The sequence below is a fragment of the Sinocyclocheilus grahami genome, unplaced genomic scaffold (assembly GCF_001515645.1).
Source record: "Sinocyclocheilus grahami isolate Dianchi unplaced genomic scaffold, SAMN03320097.WGS_v1.1 scaffold33.1, whole genome shotgun sequence".
NCBI classification, from domain to species: Eukaryota; Metazoa; Chordata; class Actinopteri; order Cypriniformes; family Cyprinidae; genus Sinocyclocheilus; species Sinocyclocheilus grahami.
The window spans coordinates 1,769,051-1,780,952 of record NW_015505212.1 but is presented as its reverse complement, the minus strand read 5'-3'; the positions used below and the strand labels follow the sequence as shown (position 1 = coordinate 1,780,952).

Genomic DNA, 11,902 nt, shown 5'->3' with positions numbered 1-11,902 from the left:
ACTGACGTCTGAAGGATGTCTGTCAGATGTTTGTACACAGCAGACGTATGTGTGCTATCTGGGTAATATATGTTATGGAATGAAAGTCTCTTCAGTTATGTTAACCACAGACCATTTTTTCTCATAAATCGAAAACTATATTATGTGAAACATAACTCAGTGTGTCATACTTATTTAATAAACTTATTTTTTTATTTATTTAGTCATTTAGCGGACGCGTTTATCCAAATGAGGACAATAAAAGCAGTCAAAACTAACAAAAGAGCAACAATATATAAGTGCAAATGACAAGTCTCGGTTAGCCTAACACAGTGCACGTAGCAAGGTGTATATATATATATATATATATATATGTATATTTGAAACTTGTTTCTCATTAAGGCGATGCTTAAAGTAATACAGTGCCACAGTAGTTATGATTTGGAGCTGGTTTTGCTGGTGATCCGCTACCATGTTCCAGAAACTATTTTAACCACCATAAACTGGCATTATAAGAAGGTAGCTCACAGCTAGTAACCAGCTACTATGTTCCAAAAAGCTTAAAATCGCCACATTTTAAATATTTTGACAGAGCTGGAGTCAGAGCTGGCAAAATCCCTAAAAACCACATATAATGAGTACTAGTGGAATAAAAAAACATAAGCTATCATTCATGGAATTAAGTACACAGAGTTGAGACAGAGTTGACACGGAGTGACGCTCTTTGTATACGACTATAAATTGTCAAGAGAGACCTAGCAATCAATATGAATTATTACTGAGGACATTTGATGGCTTGATGATTTATCTTAATTTTTATCTTAGCTATTCTTCAGTCTCTCACCTGCTGTCAGTGTGATAGAGAATAATGTTCTTAAGAGATTTCGGAAAACAATCAACAACCACACACACACACACACACACACGCGCGCACGCGTGCACACACACACACACACACACACACATTATCATCAAGGGATGTTAGAAACAATAAAACAACAAATTAATTCAATATTAAAACTTAAGACAAGCTTGGTGTAATAAGAGATTATTGTTAATTTACATCTACTGACATTTTATGAACTCTAACTGACATGTTATGAACTCCTTAATAGCAGGGGACCTCAAAATTAGCCAAAAACTGGGCTAGTACATGTCAAGTCAACCCTTCAAACATGCAAATAAATACTCAACGATAAAATATAACAACACTAATATATATGTGTATATATATATATATATATATATATATATGTATATTTGAAACTTGTTTCTCATTAAGGCGATGCTTAAAGTAATACAGTGCCACAGTAGTTATGATTTGGAGCTGGTTTTGCTGGTGATCCGCTACCATGTTCCAGAAACTATTTTAACCACCATAAACTGGCATTATAAGAAGGTAGCTCACAGCTAGTAACCAGCTACTATGTTCCAAAAAGCTTAAAATCGCCACATTTTAAATATTTTATAACCAAAATATATAAAAATGCACATCTGTGCGCCTTTTTCGTGTGAAATTCCTAATGAGGGAAGAAATTACGAATCCTACTATGGCAACGTCTTAGCTCATGAATATTAATTACGCCATGCAGACGTGATGCTGACGTTGCGTCTTTACTTTCCAATGGCTCGTCCTAGCTTTTGAATATTAGTCACCAAACCTTTCCCATAGTAGGTTTCGTAAAACCAGGAAACGCAGCGAGGTCACCTGACGCATCGTCATTGCCGTTGCGCTTCCCTCCTCACAACTGACCAACAACATGGCTCCCAAAGACCAAAACACACGCATGATGCTCTGCCTTTTCCTCCTGACGCTCGTCCGCACCGCCGAGGCGTTTGACGGAGGAGACGCGGCGGCTTTACTGCTGGGCGCGACAGTGACGCTCGTGGGAATCTGTGCGTGCATGGGCTGGTACGCACGCACACGAAACGGCCAGTTTTGATGACTGCATGCCGATCAAGGCCTCATCTGGAAATGTGACTGAGTGCATAAAGACTTTATACTGAAAATAATTGGAAATGCGCGCAGAGGAAGGACCTATATGGATAATATGAGCTATTGATTGTATTCCTTGACGCATTATCCTTAAGTCACTTGGACACTTCCTGTCTCTGTGGACCATGTGGGGAACTTCTACAACTGCATCAGCGTTAAAAAGCCCATTAGATTATTACTGCACGACAACAAGATCACATGCAGACATTCTCTGACACATGTGACTTGAACACACTGGTGGACTTGATGTTGGTCTCCAGCCATGTTACAGTCACTGCAAGACAATCTGCTTCCAGTTTCAACACTGATGAAATCACTAATTGTTAAATGGCTAATGCTTTCTCTGTCTATATAAAGCATGCAATGTCAATGTGCTTTACAGAAGGAGGGTGATGCTGCTTGCTTTGTGTGTTTTTGTTAATAAACTTTGTGAACTGTATATGCCAATTGTGTGCAAGTATGAGACTGTACACATCTGTTGCAAACGGATAGAACATGTTTGAAGTTGTATGCATTAAAAATCCTATTCACTATACTAACACAAATAAGAAAAACTCATTTTTCATTTTAGGTTAAGTGCTTTTTTGTTTTCTTTGCAAAATAATAATTATTTTAAAAAAAAATCAGGATATACAATATTTAGACATTCAAGTCATTCCTTCTATGTAATTTAATTAGATAATACACTTTAAAAATAAGTGACATTTCAGGAATTTTATTTTCACAGTCACTTTTCAGGCAAAGTATTCCACAAACATGTTTATCTTTTTAAATTATAAAGTATAAAACAGTAGAGATTTAAAATGAAGACAAAAATGAGTCTGAACACATGGTTGTCAGAGATTTGCGGATCATATCCATAGTTAATGTGGTTATTTTGCTAGGACACCTGTATGCACTTGAGAATAACTTTTTACACGTATGCATTTTAACACATCTACAGCAACTTACATTGCACACAAGATATGCTTTTTTTTTTTTTTGCAAACAGTTCATGCAATCGTTGGTGATTGAACCCAGGACCTTGGTGTTGTTACTACATTCTACTCTAACTCAGGACTAACTGGTAAAAGGTTGCTGCAACCATTTTACATTTTATCGAATGCTTTAAAATACATATTTTTTTTATTGTAAATGCTAAGTGTTTAAAAAATACCTTTGGGTTCACTGTATGTCCAGTGCCAAATATGCAACAGAATGAGACAACCGTCTTGTTTCTTATTAAAGGGCAATGTTAGGCCGTGTTAATTATTTATGTTGTGCAAGTGTGTGCTGAACCATATGTAATATAGGCTACTCGCTCTCTCTAAGCACATTCAAATACTCAATGAAAGTAATGATACCCTGGTTAGATAAGTTCAAGATCAAAGTCTTGTTTGTCAAATACAGAATGTTACACAGCACTACAAAAGCATTAAAAATATGTAATAGGCCTACACAATATATGAGACAATAATAAAAGATTTAAAAGGTGGCTTCACAATAAATACATAAAGCCCACTATATTATTTTCACTCTTCTATTTATGTATATGTGATAGATAGATAGATATTGCAGTGCACAAGAAAACAGGCACAATATAAACAGTGACATACAGCACTACTGACATAATACAGTATGCACAGTAAACATTTATTAAAACACATGCGACGGCACATATGACACTAGTACACTCTGATAAAGGGCAAAAGGGATCCGTGATGCTGCTGCACCCATCAGTGCAGATGATGCTGCTGCTGGGATCACAAATAGCGCCAGTGCGCATGCGCCATCCGCACCGTTTACTGTATAATCACAGTGGGGGAAAAAGAGCAGGCAACAAAACTAAACCTTTTTTTACGGCAAAGTGACTGCTGCCATGTAAATAACCGCCAGGGAAACAAAGGGGGAATATCAACAGGTATGTTTTTAACTGATATTTTATAGCGCTGTCTCTGTTGCACTCGATATTTGCATGCATGTATTTGAAGGAATTGCTGTGCCTATAATGGACGCTCAGCCATCCAGAAATCATTCCGATTTAAAAAGCAAAGGGGAAAATAGACCGTTTGTGTACTAAAATGTACGCAAACACCCACAAGATCCTCTATCTGTTGTTAATTTTGATGCAATGCTCTGAAACATGTTCAATGGTGGATGTTTTTGGAAGAACGCAACTGGATACACAAAGGTTTATTATTTTATTATATAGAGAAAAGCTCTTCGTGCATTTAATATGAAAGAAACGGGAGGCTATTACACAGAGTCGGTTTATAGATGCCATCCATTGTTTGTTTATTTTTTTACTCGAATTCGTCATCATACCAATACTAATAAACAATAAATGTAGGTTAGAGGGGAAAATAGAAATGCAATTCTAAAGCTTGTGCTTTTTCCCCAAAATGACTTGCATTAAATTGTTGTTGCACTGAACGTCTGTATGAAAGACACAAATAACCTATATGTATCTAAAATATAACATGATGCATTTCTTCATATTCCTTTATACTGTCAGTCATATAAGGATTCATGACTGATTTTACACAGTATCATGATAAACAGAGGGAATGAACACGGTCAGATTCTGCAGGATCTTTGGGTGTGATCAACAGCTTTTCTTGCTGCATTTCGACAAATGTTACTTTCGGGTGTAGAGGATAACACTCATTAGATTTCAAGTCTTTTTCCATCATACCACGGATGAATACGCCTCTAGACGGATGTCTAGTCGTGGTGATGAGCATCTTGTCGACTGCACTCTCTTTCTTTGCTGTTATTTATTTGATTTGCTTTGGGAAAAGGGGGAGATGTTGGGGGTGGGGGTCTGTTATTTTAACCAGGATTTATGTTGGTGTCTAACGCCGAATCCTTGTGTTGAATTAAGCAACTGTATGAGCTCGGCTCAGACGGCATACCGTTGCAGCCGCAATTTTGTATGCAATTAGAAAAGCAATCTCAATGACAAAAGAAATAAGCAATGCAACGCAAAGCCCCCCAGTTTGTTTTGTGTGAGCGAATCCTAATGGGTGGATCGTGTTTTTCAGGAATCCTTTTAGGTGTGATGAGACAAAGGAACAAAGGATGTCTTAGAAGAGAGGCAGCGACGAACAAGGCTGGAACCTGCTTCAAAGCACACCAGATGGATCTATCGCTTCCTCTCCATCCAGATCATGATACTTGGCTAAAGCTTTAAGCATTCTCTATGATCCCTTCTCCATCTATGGCGAACTACAGCCATGCAGGGGACCACAACATCTTGCAGAATGTCTCTCCGCTCGCCACTTTCCTTAAACTGACCTCCCTGGGTTTCATCATCGGCGTCGGCGTGGTCGGAAACCTCCTGATCTCCATCCTGCTGGTCAAAGACAAAAGCCTTCATCGAGCGCCCTACTACTTCCTGCTGGACCTCTGCGCTTCGGACATCCTCCGCTCAGCCATCTGCTTCCCCTTCGTGTTCACCTCCGTCAAGAATGGCTCAGCCTGGACGTACGGCACGCTGACCTGCAAAGTGATCGCCTTCTTGGGTGTGCTCTCCTGTTTCCACACTGCCTTCATGCTGTTCTGTGTTAGCGTGACGCGGTACCTGGCCATCGCCCACCACCGCTTTTACACCAAGCGGCTGACCTTCTGGACATGCCTGGCCGTCATATGCATGGTGTGGACCCTGTCGGTAGCCATGGCGTTCCCTCCGGTGCTGGACGTGGGCACGTACTCCTTCATCCGCGAGGAGGACCAGTGCACCTTCCAGCACCGCTCCTTCCGCGCAAATGACTCGTTGGGCTTCATGCTGCTGCTTGCACTCATCCTCTTGGCCACCCAGCTTGTCTACCTCAAGCTCATATTTTTTGTCCACGACCGCCGAAAGATGAAGCCGGTGCAGTTCGTGCCCGCAGTCAGCCAGAACTGGACGTTCCACGGCCCGGGGGCGAGCGGCCAGGCCGCGGCGAACTGGCTGGCCGGCTTCGGCCGGGGCCCCACGCCTCCGACCCTGCTGGGAATCCGGCAGAACAGCAATGCGGCGGGCCGCAGGCGTCTGCTGGTGCTGGACGAGTTTAAGACTGAAAAGAGGATAAGCAGGATGTTCTACATCATTACCTTCTTCTTCCTGAGCCTGTGGGGACCCTACCTGGTAGCCTGCTACTGGAGGGTGTTCGCCCGAGGCCCAGTGATCCCGGGAGGCTACCTGACGGCGGCCGTGTGGATGAGCTTCGCCCAAGCGGGAGTCAACCCCTTCATCTGCATCTTCTCCAACCGGGAGCTCCGGCGATGCTTCAGCACCACGCTCCTCTACTGCAGAAAATCCAGGTTACCGAGGGAACCCTACTGTGTTATATGAAGGTTCAGTGGCATTTCTTGTTTATCCGATGTGTTTTTTTGTTTGGATGCCCTGGTTGATCAGGGATGTGTTCAATTGTACAGCTCTCTCCTCCTCCTCCTCCTCCTGTTCCTCTCACTCCCTTTTCGAGGCCTGTAGTTGAACCATCTGAATGGAATAAGATGATGAATGGACAGAGGACAAGTCCCGCGTTTATGTTCTAGTAAACAACCAATGCGAAAGGCCATTTGAAACCCAATACGCAAAAAAAAAGAAAAAGAAAAAATCTCTAAAAAGAAAAAAAATTGAAAGAAAAAATGGATACATGAAGAAGGAACTGGCCTTTGCTTTGGATATCTGGAAGACTCTGGAAAGGGTGTAAAGAAATCAAACAGTTACCTTAAGGAATCACTGGAATTTGTGTCTAAAAAGTTGCACTAATGAGAAGACCCGAAGATGTGTTTTTTTCTCTCGCTCCATTGCATTGCAAGGATGTCTTGTTTTTCCCAAACTGAAATACGAATGCTTTAATCTGCAACAGACTTCTCTTTCACTGTAAGTAAACAAAACATGTGGGGTGACTAACTGTTGGAATACACCTTCACGAGAGGATAAATTGGTTTAAATGTAAGTGATATCTTTTTTCCTTTTAGGGTGGGGTTGGGGCGGGCTGGTGGGCGGGTCTTAAGGGGGCGGGTACTGTTGTGTGGTTTCTGGAATTGCAACTTAAATTATTTCCTGTAGTTTTATGATCCATATGGTATGTCTCTGTTGTCTGGCAATGTTATTTTCTTATCTCATTTTTCTAAGTCTAAAAACTCATGTTTGAATTTTCAAAACGTTGCTCTTGAGAACCTTGTACTTAAACTGACAGTGGAGAACCAGTTAAGCTAAGTTCAGTGTGGCATATCCATGTACCCGAACACGCAAATTTTGTTACAGATACCACTCCAGCTGTTCTTGCCTTAATGGTTCTGGTGTTTTGTTCATGTTTTCATTTGCAAGGTGAGGGTTGTTTTATAAATCCGCTCCTCTAAAATGTCTCCTTGAGGCATTTCGGGAGGCTTTCCACATCAGGGCGAAGTGCATGTTCATTTGAAAAACAGTATCCACCACCATTATCACAGGCACAGACCGTGCACCGACAGCCCATTTCTTACCCTGTAATGTTTGCTACATCCCACCGAGTGCGCAGAACACAGGGAGCATGTGTGCGTGGCCGTCTGTGCGTGAGTGTGAGTGTGCGTGTGTGTGCGCGTGCTTGGCAAACAGCTGTCATGTCAAGACCAGAGCCTTAGTCTGAAATCTTGCACAATTTGTAAAAAATGTAATAGGAAAAACAAAAAACATTGTATTTAAGGCACAGCGTCTTGTTTCTACTTTCCCAACATTTGCTCTCTACTAATTGTTTTGATTAACTTACGTTTTTCTCTTGTGGCCATTTCAATATTTATTCTGTATTCTTTTTGTATATTATAGGTAGATAGTGTGTAAGTTTGTGAGTCTTTCATTTTGAAGTCCCGAATGTGAGTACTGTTTAAGTTAGGACTGCAATTGCTGAAAGTTAACTGTGTAATCTGTTGCTTACATTTTTGAAAATAAAATTTTACATTTTGCAAAACCTGTTCTTGCTATTTACTCTAAACAGTACCGGTCTGGTCCCACGCTTGGTTTAGCAGGCCCAAAGCGAAATGAAAGCTAAATTAGAGGGGAAAACACGTATAAATATTGACCGAGGCAGGCTAACAAGCTTATCTTTGCTATTAATGATCACTTTGCATTGAACTGTCATGATTAGTCTCTCGCTAATATGTTTCTGTGGCCTTTTTGTGTTCCTGTTTAATTACTGTAAAAACGTTCTCTTGTCTTCTCTCTGATATTACTCCGTGAAACGAGGCTTGCTTTAGCCATTATGTGCTTTTTGCATTGTCACTTTACCTCTTCATCTTCTCTCTTTCATTTCTGGCTAATTTCGGACCGTGTGGAGTTTGTTTGGATGCCGCTTTTCCCTTGTGAGCGCTGTTGAAAGTGATGAATTATCTCTGCATTCTGCAATTCAATACAACAACAGAGTTTTTCTCTGTTAAATGTTACGTTTTCGATGCGTATTTCGAGCTGACCTGAAAAATGCTTCGAGTGGACATGCATTTGCTGCAAAATCACCCACTGTTATGATGTGAGGAGTGTCATTAATATGACCGGGAACTTCTTTATTGAACTGTAGCCTTCCATTTAGGTTTTGTAGGCGACCAGGGATGCTTTCATTTGAGTCCATTAGCCCTTAAGTAATAAGACACTGGTTCGAACAGATCCTGCCAAATATTTCAACAGCCTCAATTTAAAGCCTTGGATTTTATGTAAACACCCATAGAAATTTTGACATATGTGGGACGCTGTACATCTAAATTAGAAATGGGGGTTCCTGAGCAAGGCCTGGTGCATGTATCTTGTGATTTTAGCTGTAGTTTCCTGTGTAAAGGTCAACATGGTCTTATGACCTCATGTCGAAAATATATAATCAAAAGTGTCAAGTAAGATCAAAGAGTTACTTAGAACTCATTTGGGGCATTTCCTGTCTCTATGATTCATGTCTTTGAGATTAAAGTCATATCTCTACTTAATGTATTTTTTTGTGCCAATTAAATTACACAATTTGCTATGAGTTTGATGCTAACCCCTCGCTCACTAATAAGCTCAATGAATGTGAATTCTTTAAACTGACTTTCTTTAAATTGACTTCATTTGTATTCATTTTTTTTATACTTAGAGGTGCACTAAGTACTTTTTTGCTTGTCTTGTCTAAAACACGACTTTTGAAATACAAATCTATGCAAAAGACCACCAAGATTAATTTACCAAAGCCATTGTAGAAATACAATGAGGCTATTGGCACTGACAAATGTCAAATCTCTTTTAAGAAAAATATTTAGTGCACATTGAATGTTACTTAAATGGTTTCTCACTGCAATTATTGTCACCAATGGAACAGAAAATACTTTTTAAATAGCATTTATACACTTTTAAAAGTAAAGGTTCCAAAAGGAGATTTTCCTAGCAATGGAATAGAGGAACCATTTTCAGTTCCCCAAAGAATCTTTCAGGCAACCGATCTAAAAATATATTTTTTTTATAGTGTGAAGAATAATCTGAAGGATCTTTTTTCATTTTAAAGAACCTTTTGTGCAATGGATTAGTTCCAGGGATGTTAAAGGTTCATGGAACCATTTATGCCAATAAAGAACCTGTATTTTGTGTATTGCAATTTATTAGCCGTCCATCTGAAATATGATTACTTTTATTTGAATCACATTTACTTTCCTAATTTATATAGGTGAAAATAACATGGCAACCTCTCTTTGTAACCTTTTATTAAAGTATAATACATTTCATTCTAGCTTAATAAAACCTTACTTTTTATGTGATGCCCACTTTTCACAATCCAATTTGCAAATTACCCATATTTTTCTCACAGAATATTCAATTTCGCTCATAAATACATAACATTATAAAAGTAAAATGGGTTGCGAATGCTTTTATGTTCAACTTTCTTCTCTGCAAAGGACATGATGTATTCTTCATCTAGACTTTAGACAGTTACATTAGATTACATTTTGCAGCCTTCCACAGCAGAATAACTGCCAATTATCGTCTTTGACTAAGCTTCTGCAGATTGGATTTTTTTTTCTGTTGCTGCCTTTAGCATCCAATAAATCTCAAATAGACTTGTGAGAGTCCAGCAGTCTATAACATGGCTGACCAGTCAGGCTGCTTTAATGCATGCAGAGGGCAGAGGCCCCTCCTGTAGCATGCTGATGTACTGCGACAGCTTTATGCACATGTGTTCCGTCAGTTCATTACCTAACGTGTGTGAGGCAGGTGGAGCGGAGTAGATGGGTGAAGGGGCGATAGGGGGAGGTTCATTACAGCACTGTTAGCTCGAGCTGTAAAGCACGATTGGGGCCACAAGGTCCCCGTTTCTCTCAGCATCCCTGGTGAAATATCACAGAGCCGGCTACCAGTTATCAGTGTTTCAGGAGATGCCTGGCGCTGTTGAGGCAGAGCTGGAACAACAGGGGTTTATTGAAGCTTTCGAGGGGTCAAAGAACTCCTCGAATGTAGCGATTGCAGATCGATACCTAAAGTGAACAATAATGAAGAAGTCATTGTGTTCGTTGTTAAATTTGTGCCCTACAAACAAAATTGACTCAATGCTAACTCCTGCAGAGGGGTTCGGCAGTGTGGTTTCAATCAATCCACATTCCGCGGTATTAAAACGCAAATATTAGCATTAATATTGTTAAAGCTGAACTGTCGCTTTTCTGATAATATAATACTCTGTTTGCATGACACGCTTCACTTTTAACAGAAATGTATAACATGTCAAGCAGGGTTTCTACACATTTGTTGACAAGCTGTCCAGAAAAAAAAGCCCCATTTGCTTTAGTCTGAAGACGTCTGGATGGGTTTCGAATGCCCTTTATCTGGAAGAATAAATGCACGCGGAGTGCAAGATGGAGGTGCTTGAATGAAAGACCAATAAAAATCAAGATGATGATGGCTGTTCCCTTAGGACCCGTTGCGTTGCTGTATTTATCGTCATTCTCATTCCTGTAACAGCCCACCGGGGCCTTTGAATGCAAATGATCAGGTAGACTGTACCATAAGTATGTGTGCATGACTAGATCCTTATCTCAGAAAGTCTGCAAACTTAGTTTTATCTGCCTGTCATGCTGCTGGCTTTGAAAAGTATCTCCCTGCTTTAAATAATAACTGATTAAATTGCAGGATATGAATAGAAGAAGCTTAAAAGGGTTTCTTCAGCTTATTTAAAGAGATAGTTCATAGAACTTATGAAAAATGGTCATTTTTTACAATCTTCACATCATTATGTCTTCTGTGGAACAAATCAGGTGAAATGTAGTCAAAGTAAATGTTAAGTGGCGGCAAGTGGCTTCTTTATGAGTGAATCGTGGATTCATTTAATCAAACGATTCATTCAAACAACTGGCTGTTATTATGAGTGACTCATTAAATCATTCACTCAACCAATCACCCAACCAGTTTGTTCAAAAACACTGATTCGCTCATGAAAGAAACAAGTCACACATAAGTGAGTAATTGAATCGTTCATTCAACCGATTTGTTTAAAACCACTGATTCATTCATGAACGAAACAAGGGATCTTTATATGCAAAATTCATTCAATGCACTTATTTATTCAAGAAATTAAACACCATTGTGTTAAATTTGGTTTGACTTCGACAAAACGAAACAAAATAACTTGCAATATCATGTCTAAAATGTAAGTTACCCAATTTTATCTTGTTTACTGAACTGTTGTATAGAAGCAATATTACACTTGCAATGTAACATAACTTACTATCATAAAAGTTGTCCATGTTTTATATTCTAGCTATATAAAAATTATTTATTAATATTTGAATTAGCTTTATTTATTATTTCAGTTTTCACATTTGTAGTGTTTTTGTCATTTTTTAAATTTACTTAATTTTTTTACTATTTCTATTTTCCTTTAATTTATATTTCAGGCATTTTAGCACTTTAACTTATTTTATTTCAGTTAGTTGCCAAGGCAACATTTCAAATTTTCTAAGTTTTTTAAGTTTAAGTTT

General features: G+C 39.2%; 2 protein-coding genes across 2 annotated transcripts in view; both read left to right on the top strand.

Annotated features, from left to right (window-relative positions):
• The first annotated feature begins 3,721 nt into the window (after positions 1-3,721).
• On the top strand, positions 3,722-6,565 carry LOC107580073 (probable G protein-coupled receptor 85). The gene is made up of 2 exons (XM_016265823.1): positions 3,722-3,875; positions 4,999-6,565. Exon 2 carries the CDS (start codon positions 5,157-5,159, stop codon positions 6,288-6,290), a length of 1,134 nt encoding a protein of 377 aa, XP_016121309.1. The 5' UTR covers positions 3,722-3,875; positions 4,999-5,156; the 3' UTR covers positions 6,291-6,565.
• Positions 6,566-6,633: 68 nt separating this feature from the next.
• The window catches only part of tmem168a (transmembrane protein 168a), a 56,560-nt gene continuing 51,291 nt past the window's right edge, over positions 6,634-11,902 (top strand). The window contains exon 1 of the mRNA XM_016266765.1: positions 6,634-6,896. The gene's annotated coding sequence lies outside the window, so the exon portion shown is untranslated. The remainder of the gene's footprint in view (positions 6,897-11,902) is intronic.